The sequence below is a fragment of the Branchiostoma floridae genome, chromosome 6 (assembly GCF_000003815.2).
Source record: "Branchiostoma floridae strain S238N-H82 chromosome 6, Bfl_VNyyK, whole genome shotgun sequence".
Classification (NCBI taxonomy): Eukaryota; Metazoa; Chordata; class Leptocardii; order Amphioxiformes; family Branchiostomatidae; genus Branchiostoma; species Branchiostoma floridae.
In genome coordinates, this window is record NC_049984.1 from 23,460,038 (window position 1) to 23,475,216 (window position 15,179).

Consider the following 15,179-nt stretch of genomic DNA (forward strand, 5'->3'; position numbering starts at 1 on the left):
AAAAATGGCTGTCCCACATCCTTTTGGCTGTAGGGGCAGTGTGTAATGTTATCCACTGCATCTAAGCTCATCCCTCTCCTTCATTTTACTTTCTTTTTGTGTAAAGTGTACTTTTCCCAAAGGCACAATATCGTTAGCATGATAGAATTCAAACCCAGTACTTCTGGCTTTTTGGCCTGGTGGGTTTAATGCAACACCACCCAGCTACAGTTAGACCATGCTTTATTGTACTGCTGGTAGTGTTGGACCACCTTCACTTGCTGTTGTACAATGTGTTGTACAGTTAATGACAATGAGACCACCTTCACTGACTGATGTACAATGTATTGTGTTTTCCAGTGATCGAGTCCCATCCAGACAATGCACACTCTGACCTGAGACTGGACCGGCCTTTTCCAGCTCTGGCTGCTTATGTGGATGCTGTAGACATGGACTCTCTCAGCAAGAAGGTGGGTATGAAGAGTATTAGATAAATTTGCAGCTTCACCAAGAAAAAAGGAAGAAGTAGTAGTATACGTAGAACAGTGAAACCAGTGAGCAACCACCTGCCGCAGGCAACCACCTGCCGTCAGAGGACACATTGAAACAGTCCCGTCCATTTTTACATATTAGTTAAGAAACCATCCATTTGTCCATATTAGGTTTCTTGGCGAGGCCAGAAACTTTTTGATCTCCCCGCATGAGCAACTCTTCTCTGCCCTTTCTTAGCATGTAGGCTTGCCAACTGTATTATGCAATACTCAGCAACAGTCTTGGCAAAAACACTCAGTCTGTCCAAGGACTTTATGTGATATAACGTCCTTGGTCTGTCAATCTGTCCATCTGGCCTATACAGGGAGGAGTAGTGGGAGGAGTTCCTGATTGGCTGACAGTTGATTAGTGCTACCTTATTGGCTGACAGTTGATTAGTGCTACCTTATTGGCTGACAGTTGATTAGTGCTACCTGATTGGCTGACAGTTGATTAGTGCTACCTGATTGGCTGACAGTTGATAAGTGCTACCTGATTGGCTGACAGTTGATTAGTGCTAACTAAGGGTGGGTACAGATACAGAAAATTCAGGTACAGGTACAGTCCAGAGGATCAGGCCCAGGTCCAGGCCTTAACCTGGACTAAATTACAATGTATCTGAAATTTTGTCCTATTTTCGTCCCCTGGATTTTGAGTGTGTTTAACCTTGACCTCTGACCTTTCACAGGATCACAGCCACACCCCCTTCCCAGTCATCCTGCTAAAGAACTTGATCCAGTGGAGGAAAGAGGTAAGAGAGAATGAATATTGCAGCAGTCATATTTACCTCCATGAAAAATGGAGGTATTGTTTTTGATGTCTGTGTGTATGTGTACATGTGCGCGTGTCCGTCTGTGTACGTGTATGTGTCTCATACGAAAGTCTTGTGATCAAAGCATCATGAGTAGTTCTGTGGTTATTTTTTTAAAAGTACAATCGTCAATTTTGGCCCTCGTGGTGTGTTTAAATCTACACTGCGCAGTATCTACAATGTATTGACGCCAGACATGTATATTTTAGCGTACAATGTATCCACTGTGGGACTTGGAGGGTTACAAGTCTGTGTGGGTAAGGGGTTGAAGTCTGCCATCTCTGATGATTGACTTCTGTTGTGAAATGTAACAACAAGAAAGTAAAAAAATTGTCTGAAAACAAACTTAAAGGCAACCTAAGCAATATCACATTGTTAAAAGTGGAAATATTCTGAATAAGGCAGTCTGTATAATGTTGGGGAAGGAAAACCCTGATTCAAAAACCTCCGCTGCCTTGCGGCTATACCCAGTCCTGGGAAAGGCTACGGGAGTTAACCCAGAGAGAAAATCCGGAGTGGAGTACGTGAGGCGGTTGGCTGTCAAACTCTGTCATCCTTCCGGCAACTCCTGCAGCCAAACCAACGCCAAGTGTCACGCCTCGCGTTCCCTTGGACCACGTCGGTGAGGTCGAGAGGGGGGTCCTGTTGTGTTTTTGGGCAGCGCAGGTCCTCCATAAACCTGCCCAGGCTAGCGCTCTGGAGAGGCCACTCCAGTCGCCCCCATCACTGGGGGTGAGAAACAAACCGGGAGACAGCAGTTTACGGGTTATAAGTCCTTGCTAAATTGACGTAAAGCGGGACGCCACGGGTTGCCTTCGACAGTGGGAAGGATCTTCGTAATCCTATTGGTCAGTCACCGCCCGCTTTAAGCCGGGCAGCCCCCGGCCAGTTGGGTACTGACCCGTCACGATCTGCCTGCTTCATCGGGTGCTTGGAGCTTAGAGTCTTACTCGACAAGTGGATCGTATGTCGCGCACCAGACAAACAAGAAAGTAAGGAAAAGAGAAGACAAAAGACCCAACCCATTCGCATCGGTAGCTGGAATGTTCGTACCATGCGTACCGGCCTGTCAGATGACTTAACGGTCATAGAGGATATCCGTAAGACTGCAGCGATTGATCGCGAGCTCTACAGACTGAACATAGATATAGTTGCCTTGCAAGAAACACGCCTCCCTGACAGTGGATCCCTTAAGGAGGACTCCTACACCTTCTTCTGGCAAGGGAAAGGTATGGAAGAAACTAGGGAACACGGAGTCGGCTTTGCCGTCAGGAATACCTTGCTGCACATGATAGAACCACCCACAGGGGGCACAGAAAGGATCATTACCCTACGTCTCTTCACGCACGAGGGTCCTGTCAACCTTCTATGTGTTTATGCTCCAACGTTACAGGCTACTTCTGAAGTCAAGGACCAGTTCTATGGGCAACTTGACAGTGCCATTAAGAAAATCCCAGTATCAGAGCACATTTTCATCCTAGGTGACTTTAATGCTAGGGTGGGCACGGACCATGAGTCATGGCAGACTGTGCTAGGACATCATGGGATTGGAAAAATGAACGAAAATGGACAAAGACTCCTTGAGCTATGCTGCTATCACAATCTCTGTGTAACAAATACCTTCTTCCAGAATAAAGCTATTCACAAAGCATCCTGGCGACACCCCAGGTCGCAACGCTGGCACCAGCTGGACCTTGTCATTACACGACGTACTTCCCTAAACAGTGTGTGCAATACAAGAGCATACCACAGCGCAGACTGTGATACTGACCACTCTCTTATTGCCGCAAGGATAAAGCTAAGACCTAAAAAATTGCACCACACGAAGAAGAAAGGTCAGCCTAAAATTGACGTCAGTAAGACTATGCTACCTGACAGAAACCAGAAATTTCTAGAATGCCTTGAAGGAACTTTGAACAACATCCAACCACAGGATGCAGAGCACAGGTGGGAAACACTGAGCAAAACCATATACAGTGCAGCAGCCCAGTCGTATGGAAAGAAGGAGCGAAAGAATACAGACTGGTTTGAAGCATACATATCAGAGTTGGAACCTGTCATGGATACAAAACGCAAAGCCCTGGTTTCCTACAAGCAAAATCCCAGCAGTCAAAACTTACAAGCATTAAAAGCTGCCCGACACGAAGCCCAGCGGGTCTCACGTCGTTGTGCAAACAACTACTGGCTCCTGTTGTCAGAGCGCATCCAGCTTGCTTCAGCAACTGGAGACATCAGGAGGATGTACGAGGGCATCAAACAAGCCACGGGCAAACCAATTAAAAAGAGTGCACCCCTCAAAGCAAAGTCAGGAGAGATCATCACTGACAAAGACAAACAAATGGCACGTTGGGTAGAACATTACCTGGACATTTACTCAACAGAAAACTCAGTCTCACAAGATGCACTTGACAATATTGAAGACTTCTCTGTCCTTGCAGAGCTGGACGCTGAACCTACCATCGAGGAGTTGAGTAAAGCCATTGATTCCATGTCAAATGGGAAAGCGCCTGGTGAAGACAATATCCCAGCTGAGATCATAAAGAGTGGGAAATCTGTCTTGCTGGAACCACTACATGAGCTACTACGTCTATGCTGGAAAGAGGGCAAAGTACCTCAGTCAATGCGAAACTCCAAGATAGTCACTCTGTATAAGAATAAGGGAGACCGTACGGATTGCAACAGCTATAGAGGCATCTCTCTGCTAAGCATTGTGGGAAAAGTCTTTGCCAAAGTGGTCCTTACCAGGCTCCAGGTTCTGGCAGACCGGGTCTACCCGGAATCCCAGTGCGGCTTCCGAGCCGAGAGGTCCACAACTGACATGATATTCTCCGTACGTCAGCTTCAGGAGAAGTGCCGCGAACAGCAGAGGCCACTATACATCGCCTTTATCGACTTGACGAAGGCGTTCGACCTTGTTAGCAGAAGAGGTTTATTCCAACTGCTGAGGAAGATTGGTTGTCCCCCACAGCTGCTAGACATCATCATCTCCTTCCATGAGGACATGAAGGGTGTGGTCAGTTTCGACGGGGAAACCTCTGAGCCCTTTGCAATTCGGTCAGGTGTGAAACAAGGGTGTGTGCTGGCCCCGACCCTGTTCGGGATTTTCTTTTCTCTGCTGTTGAAGTCTGCCTTCGGTCACTCAACTCAAGGTGTCCACCTACACACCCGCAGTGATGGGAAGCTGTTCAACCTGGCCCGACTGAGAGCCAAGACAAAGGTCCGCTCAGTACTGATCAGGGACATGTTGTTTGCCGACGATGCAGCACTGGTCACACATGTTGAAGATGAGCTGCAACAGTTGCTCAACCAGTTTGCCCATGCGTGCAGTGAATTTGCGCTGACCATCAGCATAAAGAAAACAGTAGTCATGGGCCAGGATGTTCCACAGCCACCCGTCGTCACCATAGGCTCGGAAGCGCTTGAAGTGACAGATCACTTCACGTATCTTGGATCGACGGTTACTAGCAACCTGTCTTTAGACAAGGAAATTGACAGACGGATAGCTAGGGCGGCAGGCGTGATGACCAAGCTCGGAACGAGAGTGTGGAACAATAGCCACCTGACGCTTAACACAAAACTTGAAGTATACCGTTCTTGTGTACTCAGTACGCTTCTGTATGGTAGCGAGACCTGGACTACATATGCCAAACAGGAAAACCGCCTTGAAAGCTTCCATCTTCGTTGCTTAAGGCGCATTCTTGGGATTTCTTGGAGGGACAGAGTACCCAACACCACTGTTCTGGAACGCTCCTGCTCCCTGAGCATCCATCTTCTCCTCTGTCAGCGACGTCTACGCTGGCTGGGACACGTATCCCGAATGAAAGATGGACGCATCCCGAAGGACATCCTGTTTGGTGAACTAGCGACAGGAAAACGGCCAGTAGGACGACCGGCACTGCGCTTTAGAGATGTCTGTAAGCGTGATCTGAAGCTAACTGACATTGACCCAGCTAGCTGGGAACAGATTGCAGCAGACCGCAACAGATGGCGTCACACGGTCAAGGATGGTCTTGCAAAGGGCCAGGAAAGACGTACAGAGCATCTTGAGTCAAGGAGACGCAAACGCAAAGAGAAACCGCAACAGGGGAACCCCTCTGCCTTCATATGTCCAAACTGTGGCCGCGACTGCCATGCCAGGATCGGTCTACAGAGCCACAGTAGACGCTGTCAACCACCGTGACCTGATACAGAGCGCTACCATCATCTGGAAAGATGGAAGGATGCCTACAATAATGTTGACATCTAATGCACTATTTTAGCACATTTACATCATTATTTCATAAATTGAGCCGTTAAAAACAGCGCAGGGATGAGTTGCACAAAGATTCCAGATCAAGTCCTTATTTTTGGGGGGTACAATAATAAGGAATATCCTCGTGCGACTTGTCTCTGGGCTGGTTTTTACCGCTCAAAGTATCAAATTATGATGCTAATGTGAGAATACATTGCAGTAGATGTCAATATCATGCAGATTGCTTAAGGAAATTGAGTTTTATTTTTTTGTTTCAGCATGAAGGAAATATGCCCAAGAACTACAAGGAGAAAGGTGTCTTCAAGGAGATGGTGAGGAAAGGTAGGACAGATGCTTACTGAGGGAAAACATCTACATAATGGATAAATGCCTAGCAAACATGGGGAGTGACTGGCTGGGATTGTGCTGCTGTATTTTGTTCCCAGGTAGCCTGGGTACTAGGGGTTGTACCGGTACAGAAAATTCAGGTCCAGGTCCGGTTCAGGTCCAGAGGATCAGGTCCTGGTCCGGACCTGAACCTGGACCTGATTCAGTATGACTCATATTAATGGTCCATTTCACTGCAAAGAAATCTGTTTGGTGGAGTATTACAAGTTACACTGGCGTTTTAAAATCCTACAACGCTAACTGCACCTGTACGATTGGCTGTAAAATTTAGAAATTACTATAAACCCTATTCTACTTCACTCTTCTTATTTTCTTCCACCTGCAAGCGCCAAAAACGTGTGAATACCTGATAAAATAATCAGTTAATTTTCTAATCAGTCCAACATCCGTTCCACCTAATTTTTTCAGGTCCGTTTTTTCTGGACAGGTCCAATAAGAAAAAAATGTTTCTGTACCAGTATGCTGTACTGATACCCAGCCCTACTGGGTGCCATCGGGACAGTAGTTTGCTCCAATGTCTATTATACACTATATACAGTCACTTCTCTGCCATTCCATCTGGGAACCGTGACATCTCTAACGTCTGGAATCATCCAGATTTTACTGACGGCTACTCACCTGATGATTGAATCATGTGACATCAGTGATCTGAATTCCCCATCCAGTATGACTAGTGCTTTTTAAGCTGGTATTCCTGAGGATGAACTTCGAGGAATTGTCAGAATTCAAAGACCACTAACTTGTCAATTCCCTCAAATTCATCGGAAAGTTCATCGAAATCCATCTACAGGAAAGCCAGATTAAGAAGCACTAGTCATAGTATAGTAGCTCTTAACTATAAAAGACTGGTGAGAACTTTACTTTGGGGTATATTAACCATAGTATTATATAGCAGGCTTTTTCCAATAAAGAACAAAAAGAATTTATCCTTTGTTGTGTGCACATACAGGAATGTGGGAGAATGAGGAGGGGCCAGGAGAGCCGGAGGAGAACTTTGAAGAAGCCATCAGACACACCAACACAGCTCTGGTACCAACTAGGGTAAGAACTGAGGAATGTTTTTCTAATGTCTTTAACATTGTAGCTAAGATCATACCATCTTCAACAGTTATGATACAGTTTAAAACTTTATCACAGTTACTGTACACATTAAAATAAATAAGTGCTTACTAACAAGCTTTCGAACAGTCCTCTGATCTTTTTTAAGTTGTAATGACCCAAAGCTTACATGTATGTCACAAATACAGACCGGAAGTGTGATGTCAGCAAAGGGTCAAAGGTAATCGGTAGTCTGTATCAGCCTCCGTCTTGGTTGAGGGTTGATGGCCTCTGATATAGAAGGCCTCTTTCACTCCCCTGAGAAAGTAATCCTGTTCGGAATCCAGTGTCTTCACCTTGTAGAAATCCACAGTATCTTCAACAGTTACGTGTATATTCATTATACTAGAACCCAACATACTTTTTGAGAAAAAATTAGGGTTAACCAATGGTGTGCTTGGCTAAAGTATATGAGCTGTGGAGAAGTTCAATTGCAATTACTAGCTAGCGGAAAACCATCATGCATGTTGTATTACTGCTCAACAGAATGCTATGATTTTTTTTAAATGTGTTTGACTTGGCAAGAGAATCACCAGACCGATATACCAGTCCTATTTGACTTCAAAATCTTTGACAGAAAATATTATCAATTAAATGATTCAGATATACGTAACTGTTAATGTTATCTGTATGACTGTGTAATATTGTTATTTTGTGTGACTCATACCCATTTCCTCATGCAAAAGGTGGGCTTTTCATGAATAAACAAAGTTTGAAATAAGCACACACAGACCAAGGAGGTTTATATATAACCTCTTTGCACGAACACAAACACATCCATCTGTGATAACCCCCATGTTTTGCTCACAGATTCCCAGTGAGATCCAGACCTTATTTGAGGATGAAGGCTGCAGGAACCTTAATGCAGAGGTATGTGAAAAACTTCATCTGACTCTTAAAGAAGTTTGTAAAAGAATTGCTTAAAGTATACAGTTTGTGGAAACCATTTTTTCTATTAGTAACCAGACCAAACCCAAAGAGATTGACTCTGTGCATGCAATCTTTGTGTTTGGTACATCTATTTGCATGATATTTTTTTGTGTGTGTACTGTCAGTAGAGTGCCAGGAAGTAAGTGGGAAGATGACCACAAAGTTTGGACTTGCCAGATTGGCAGGAAGTGCAGTTCATAGATGGTAGAACTAGTCATTAATCGGACATGACAGTCCAGGTCATGGAGTCAATGGAAGAGGCTACTAATTCATGGGGAGGTGGTGTTTTCGGTAGACTGTTTGATTGAGTTTTTGCAGTTATGTTTTTGTCATGAAACTTACATGTACCTAAAAACATTCTCAACTCTTTTTGCAGAGCTCAGACTTTTTTGTGATGACAAAAGCATTGAAAGAGTTTGCAGAAAATGAAGGGAAGGGTAAGACTTGTTTTGTTTCCTAGAAGTCTTACTTGCTTGTGTCTTCTCCTATTTTGTCAGATTAAACTACAAAATTGTGTGCAGACTGGCTATAATTTGTAATGAATGTTAATTATCTGCACTAACATTTTACAAGTTGTCAGTTCATATGGTAAAAGTTGACACTCAGTTTGAAAAATTCAATGACTTTTGTACACATTTTCTCTCAGGAGCCCTCCCAGTTAGAGGGGCCATTCCAGACATGTTTGCAGACTCTGAGCGGTACATCCAACTTCAAAACATGTAAGTTAATGTTTATAAACGTGACCCTTGCATACCATACATGGAAATATGTTGTCCCAGTCAAGATTCAACCTGTACCCTGCATGCATTGTATGTTGTCCAATGCATGTAGCCTTGTTAGCTTTGGTCACCTTCCAACAGTCACTGCTCACTGGAGTATACAATTATGTATAACGCTATAGTTTCTGTTGAGAGTGGACCAAAGCAAACAACTTTGAAGGCAGGAGCAAGAGCTGTACTTCTGAGAAGTGTTGCTAGGGGGTGCTCCTTACTGGTGTTGCAAATTTCAAGATAAAGCACCAGACTGTGTTTTCTTCAGTTTAGTTTTGTTATTTCCGAAATTTTGTACTGATAATAAGTCATGTAGATTTAGCTTCAATGATGAATAAGAGTTGTCGTTCTTGCATATTTTACAGCTACAGGGACCAGGCTAAACAGGATGCTTCAGTGGTGGCCTCCAGAGTTACTCAGATCTTGTCTTCCATTGGAAGGGTAAGCTTTTGTACCCAATGTAAGATTAAGATGATGTGTGATAAGTCAATGCTCCAGTCATTTCTTCACAAAGTATCATTAAGCTGAGTCATTACACAGTACCATTGAGACAAATGGTTTAATTTTGTATATTTTGTATACTGTAAGGCATTTAAGTTCAAGGGATTTACTTTCGCGGTAGCGGGAAAATGGAGTGTTTGCGGTAACATCATATAGACTGTAGGCAAAAACTATTATGAAAAGAATGTTCGCCACTGGTTTTAAGTTTGTGGTGAAGTGGCCACAGTGAAAACTGCGAACATAAAACCATCGCAAACATTTCTGCATTTACAGACTGAATAACAGACAATGTTTTGGTAACCATCTGTCACCTTCCTCAAGGCAATACTGACTGGGTATTTTACATACACTGCAGATAGGTGTTGCTGCTAACAAACAGTCCCAATCATCTGTTAGCAGTGACCACCTTCATTCTAACAATTATCACGATGTATCATTTCAGTGATACTTTCGTATTTTTTGCCTTCCCATACAGCCGTCACACTGCATTTCAGAAGAGGCCATAAGGTTATTTTGTGAGTAGACAATCTGTGCTGTTTCGGTTTAGTTTGTAATTTTGTGTGATTTTTTTAATACTCAAATAAAGAAATGAAATTTAAAGCATATTCATATTTTTTATTTAACCAGACTACATGTATCATTACATCCATCCATGCAGGCCGGAATGCAGCTTTCTTGAGAGTGGTGAGGACTCGATCATTGGAAGAAGAGTACAACCCAGAGAAGGCCTGTGTGAATGAAATGGGTAAATTTCGTTATATAAATTCAGACTTTTTCCCTTTTTTCTCATCACACTTTCTTTAGAAACAGAAATAACTATATAATGGAAAATTTACAACTGCTAAATATAACGTTACCACAAACAGACCAAAACCCATACCTCCCCATACTAGCAGGCTCTTCTACTGATCTCATGACCTACTCTATCATGTCTGAAAAAATGACTAGTTCTACCACTTCTGAGCTTTACTTTCTGTCACTCTCACAAAGCTGACCCAAATGTGATTGACACCATTTTCCCGCTCACTTCCAGCCAGTCACACCAAAAGTGAAACCTGACAGTACACAGAGGACAAAAATTTTTCAAGCTCTGATTTATGTGGCAGGTAGGGATATTGTCCTTTAGGACAGGTGAATGATATATATTAAGTCTATTCCTGTATATTCTCCAGGTGTGCAGTTGGAGAACCCAGACAGTGAGATCACCCTGTATATCATGCTGAGGGCTGTGGACAAGTTCCAACAGCAATACGGCAGATATCCAGGTGAGATATAGGTGGAAATCTCTGGACATTTCTGTGTTCTTAATACATTGTGTACCTTGACTGAAAATCTGGTGCAATTGATGAGAGTGTTTGCCATGAATTCAATAGGTCGTTAGTTTGATCCCCATCCGAGTCATACCAAAGACTTGGAAGAAATGGTACATGCTACTATCTCTGGTCAGCACTCAGCATTTGGGAAAGAGAGAGATTGGTAGTTGAACACACACACCACTACTAAGTGGACTAACCCCCTGCTTTAGTAATTGCACAAACATTGTGTGGCCCAGGGCTACTGAAACAGAGATGCGCATTGCCCTATGCACCGTCTATGCACCACTAACTATAATGTAACTGATGCCTTGACTGTTTCTGTTTTTGTGAGAGACTATAAGATAGAGTGATGATAAAATGATGATTAGTTGTCAACATTGAATGCTACAATTACTAATAGCTTTCTTATCTAAGATAAGACTTTAATACATTGAACAACTTGTATTATTTGGGTATAGACAATGATTAACTGATATTAGTTATGCAAACGAGGATGTTATTTGCTTAATCCTGTAGAATCATGATTTGTCTCTCAAAAAGGTTAATATTTGATGCAAGTATGAGATCGTGGAACTCAATTTAACATTCTGGTCTTTTGATAGGTTACTATGATGATCAAGTTGAAGCTGATATCCCTAAACTGAAGGTGAGTCAACAAAATTCTTCATGCACACCTGACCATTTTTACCTTTGCCAGAATGGCTAAGGTTATGTTTTGGGCTTGTGAGTCTGTGTGTCTGTCTGTCTGTCTGTCTGTGTGTTAACAGCATAACTCAAGAAGTCTTGGATGGATCCCGATAATATTTGGTAGTTGGGTAGGGGTTGGGAAAACGAAGGTCAAGTTCGATAATGGGTCCCCTAGCGGCTTGCTAAGGTACTGCAGCAGAACCTCAATTTTTGATATCTCCTGTTGTGATCATGCTGTGATCATGATTTTTGAGTGGTAGATAGCCCTTGAGGCAGAGAGTAAGTGCTGTGAGTTTGGGCCCCCTAGCGGCTTTTTTGGAACTGCAGGCGCCGGTTTCCTTTCAAACTTTGGACGAGAATAACTCTACAACGTGCTGACGGATCGTCATGATTTTTGGTATGTAGATAGAATGAGTGATGACTTACATAATGGTATACTAATTATGCAAATCAACAGCTAATTTGCATAATTAATGAGGAAAATTTATAAATCCACTGCATTCCATGATAGGACTTTCAAACTTGTCACATACATTGTATGTAGCTGGGAAGGAGAGAAATGTTGATAGATATCAATTATGCAAATTATGGCCTCATTTGCATAATTAATGAGAAAATATGAACATGTTGACGGATCATCATGTTTTTTGGTATGTAGGTAGCGTAAGTGAAGACCTACATAATAAGATACCAATTATGCAAATCATCAGCTAATTTGCATAATTAATGAGGATATTTTACAAATTCACTACATTCCATTATAGTACTTTCATCAAAGTTGTCACATATGTAACTGAGAAAGAGGGAAGAGAGCAAGAGGTGTATTTAAAGACTTTGAAAGAGAATAAGTCAAGAATGGATCAAAGGATCATCATGATCATGATACAATTTGATATCAATTAATTGTAACTTGGGATCTAATTTGCATAATCAATGCCGAAATTTTATAAACCAACTCTAAGCATATAATTATAAAGAAAATGAAATGAGTAACGCATTTGTCTACAGACATCATTCTACATAACAAACCTGGTTTATTTGGCAAAGGTGTGTGTTCGTGGAACTCTAGTTTTTCTTGAGAAAGCTGAAAACAATATCTAATCATTAGACCATAAATATGTTGGCGACATAATATGAAATATTTATCAGCACCACATCTAAATCTAGTAAATGACAGTTATTCTTCTAGATTGATAAAAAGATACATTGAATTTGGCTTCTACAGCTGTATGTAGCGTGCATAGTCCAGTGCAGTTCTGCCTCTAGACCAAGGAGCAATGAGTTGAATTCCGGCTGTGTCGCTCACCCGACTTGCATGCTACTGGAAGTTTCTTAGGACAGGACGTTAAGCCATGGTCCATTGTTCATTGTGCTTGTCAAAAAGAGCTAGTGAAATTTAATACTGTACAATATTGCTATTGTCTTCTCTGTCACTAGTCTGTGTAACGCAAACTCCCGCTGTCCAGGGCTGTAACTGGCCCCTCTAGGGGGCCGGCGGATGTTGGGCGGGCTGCTATAAGCGAGATTTAAGTCTGTCACAACCAGTTGAAAAATAGCTCTTCAGTGAGCTTAACTGGTTTTAGATCATTTTTGCTGGTATAGTTTTACATATCCTAAATACAGTACTGATTCTAATATAATTTTTACATCTTATTATCATTTCTTATTCCTATAGGCATGCATGTGTGGGCTGTTACAGGAGTGGAGTCTCAGCCCTTATATCAAGGATGAATATGTACATGAAATGTGAGTCTTCTTCTTTATATCTTACCTGTATACTAAAGCCATTGATGAAGTGATGTTATAGTTGTAGTTTACCTGTACATGTTGATGATGATAAACAAAATGATGCATTCTGTATCACAAGAGTTACCAGCCCAACCGCAGGTCGGATCGCCTCAACTGACATTCCCATCATAATAGAAACAAATCAAAATGGGCCAAAAGTTGAAAAAATTTGGTGTCCTCTATTGATAAAAACTTGTAACGTGATCAATTCCCATGTCAACATATTCTGCATGTTTTCCCACCACAGGTGCAGATACGGAGGGTCCGAACTCCACTCAGTAGCTGCCTTCATGGGAGGTAAGGACAAAGTAATCTGTCAATGTGATGAGCTATCAAATTTTACCATGCTACGAAATTCATATTTTGTAAACCTTCACTGTAAATCCATGGTGCCATTTTAGCCCAGAATCCAAACCTACAATTTAGTATTATGTACAACTTTTATAGTCTAACAGTTGCTTCTCTGCTGTTCCATCTGGGAACCTTGACATCTCTATCGTCTGGAATCGTCCAAATTTTGGGCGCTGATTGGTCCCTATAGAAGAGCGAATTAAGGAATGGGTTGGAACAGGTGTTCCAACACTTGAAATGGCCTCCATCAGCTTGTGGTGGGGCCTGTTGTCATTGAATCTAGAACCTAATAGTATTCCTTTATTTGCTCATTAACTGACGTAACCACCTAAAGGTTTGAATATACAGGTCCCCAGATGGGTAGAAGAAGCGAACATAGGAGCGAATTCTACCCGGATGGTACCCAGACTAAACCTATTATGCCTGCCGAGTCTCTTTTGTCCATCCTCCTACACAGGGACATCCAATGGCAAAACCACCTGTCTGGATGTACCCTGCTTTCTCACTCGTCACCCTTAGTTCCTGACTGCCCTGCTTTATATAAATATTAATGAGCTTACCCTTATATATGAGAGATCCCTTTTGAAAACTGAAAGACCTACTGTAATTTACTTTATCTTCACGGCACCAAACTTTCACGGTCTGAGAAAATTGAACTTGTTCTCGGAACTAAATGTTCACTGTCGAGGCAAGTGCGCATGAAAAAAGTCTGTGAATTATTTTTTATCGGTAATGATAAGTTCACGTTACAGTCGTCACCGTGAAAACTGTGAACATAACAGTACATTGAAAAAATCAGGAATTACAGTATTCTTTGATTGGCTGGTTTGTGGCGACGCCCACAGGGTTTGTGGCGATGCCCACAGGGTGACAGTTGAAAAAGCAGGATACATCCAGACAGGCGGTTTCGCCGTTGGATGTCCATGCGTAGGAGGATGCTTTTGGTCATTTTCTTTTCTCCAATGTTCCTCTAATAATTTTGTTGTGATAATTTGATTTTGTTCTTGACTACTACTACAGGAGCTGCAGCTCAAGAAGTCATCAAACTGGTGACCAAGCAGTTTGTGCCCTTCAACAACACCTACATCTACAATGCTATGAACTCATCCTCTGCCACCTACACGCTCTGATCTACTAAGCTGTGCAACACTCTTAAAGCAGTTACTTCTGTGTTCGGATAAGAAACGAGATTTGTTTTCAGTGCAAGAAAATGCCTACGGATTTGATGTTTCTGTGGGACTGTATTGTAGCAATGTTTTGGAACTTATAATGATATATTCGTATAAAGAAATCCATGCAGAGATGTGTATGAAGTTACTGTAGAGGATATTTGGAAGCTATTGTGATAGCAAGTAAGCTACGGTTACTTGTCAGTCTCGATGGAAATCTTTTGAAGTTTCAAAACATAAATATTTGTTGTCCCATGTCGGGTGTGTGTAGAATAGGCAAGCTAGAAGCCTTGCGCATTTACATATTGGTTCATAATATACAATGAAAAATAATCATTGTTGTATTATACTACCACTACAAGCTTGCGTCCACTTTTCTAAGCACCGCTAGCTTTACCTAATCTTCAAGCAGATCATACGGTAGCATAAGATAGTATCATAAGTTGCCAGAGGAGTGAAGCCGTACTGCAGCCAAACACGCTCCAAGGCCGGCTTCACTCCTCTAGATCTGCCAGCTTTTGATACTATCTTATGCTACCGTAGAATCTGCTTGGAGATCATGCTTTACGAAGCATGGTAAAAAAAATGTTCGCTACTATCAGTAGTCAT

At 42.2% G+C, this 15,179-nt stretch overlaps 1 protein-coding gene across 1 annotated transcript in view; it reads left to right on the top strand.

Annotated features, from left to right (window-relative positions):
* The window catches only part of LOC118417763 (NEDD8-activating enzyme E1 regulatory subunit-like), a 46,313-nt gene extending 31,391 nt beyond the window's left edge, over window positions 1-14,922 (top strand). Inside the window, exons 8-22 of the mRNA XM_035823468.1 lie at window positions 340-449; window positions 1,199-1,261; window positions 5,831-5,894; window positions 6,910-7,001; window positions 7,869-7,928; window positions 8,365-8,425; window positions 8,635-8,707; window positions 9,124-9,199; window positions 9,735-9,774; window positions 9,918-10,004; window positions 10,432-10,524; window positions 11,178-11,221; window positions 12,938-13,008; window positions 13,298-13,347; window positions 14,422-14,922. Of these exons, the coding sequence (XP_035679361.1) occupies window positions 340-449; window positions 1,199-1,261; window positions 5,831-5,894; window positions 6,910-7,001; window positions 7,869-7,928; window positions 8,365-8,425; window positions 8,635-8,707; window positions 9,124-9,199; window positions 9,735-9,774; window positions 9,918-10,004; window positions 10,432-10,524; window positions 11,178-11,221; window positions 12,938-13,008; window positions 13,298-13,347; window positions 14,422-14,531 (1,094 nt within the window). The 3' untranslated portion in view covers window positions 14,532-14,922. The remainder of the gene's footprint in view (window positions 1-339; window positions 450-1,198; window positions 1,262-5,830; window positions 5,895-6,909; window positions 7,002-7,868; window positions 7,929-8,364; window positions 8,426-8,634; window positions 8,708-9,123; window positions 9,200-9,734; window positions 9,775-9,917; window positions 10,005-10,431; window positions 10,525-11,177; window positions 11,222-12,937; window positions 13,009-13,297; window positions 13,348-14,421) is intronic.
* Window positions 14,923-15,179: the final 257 nt, after the last annotated feature.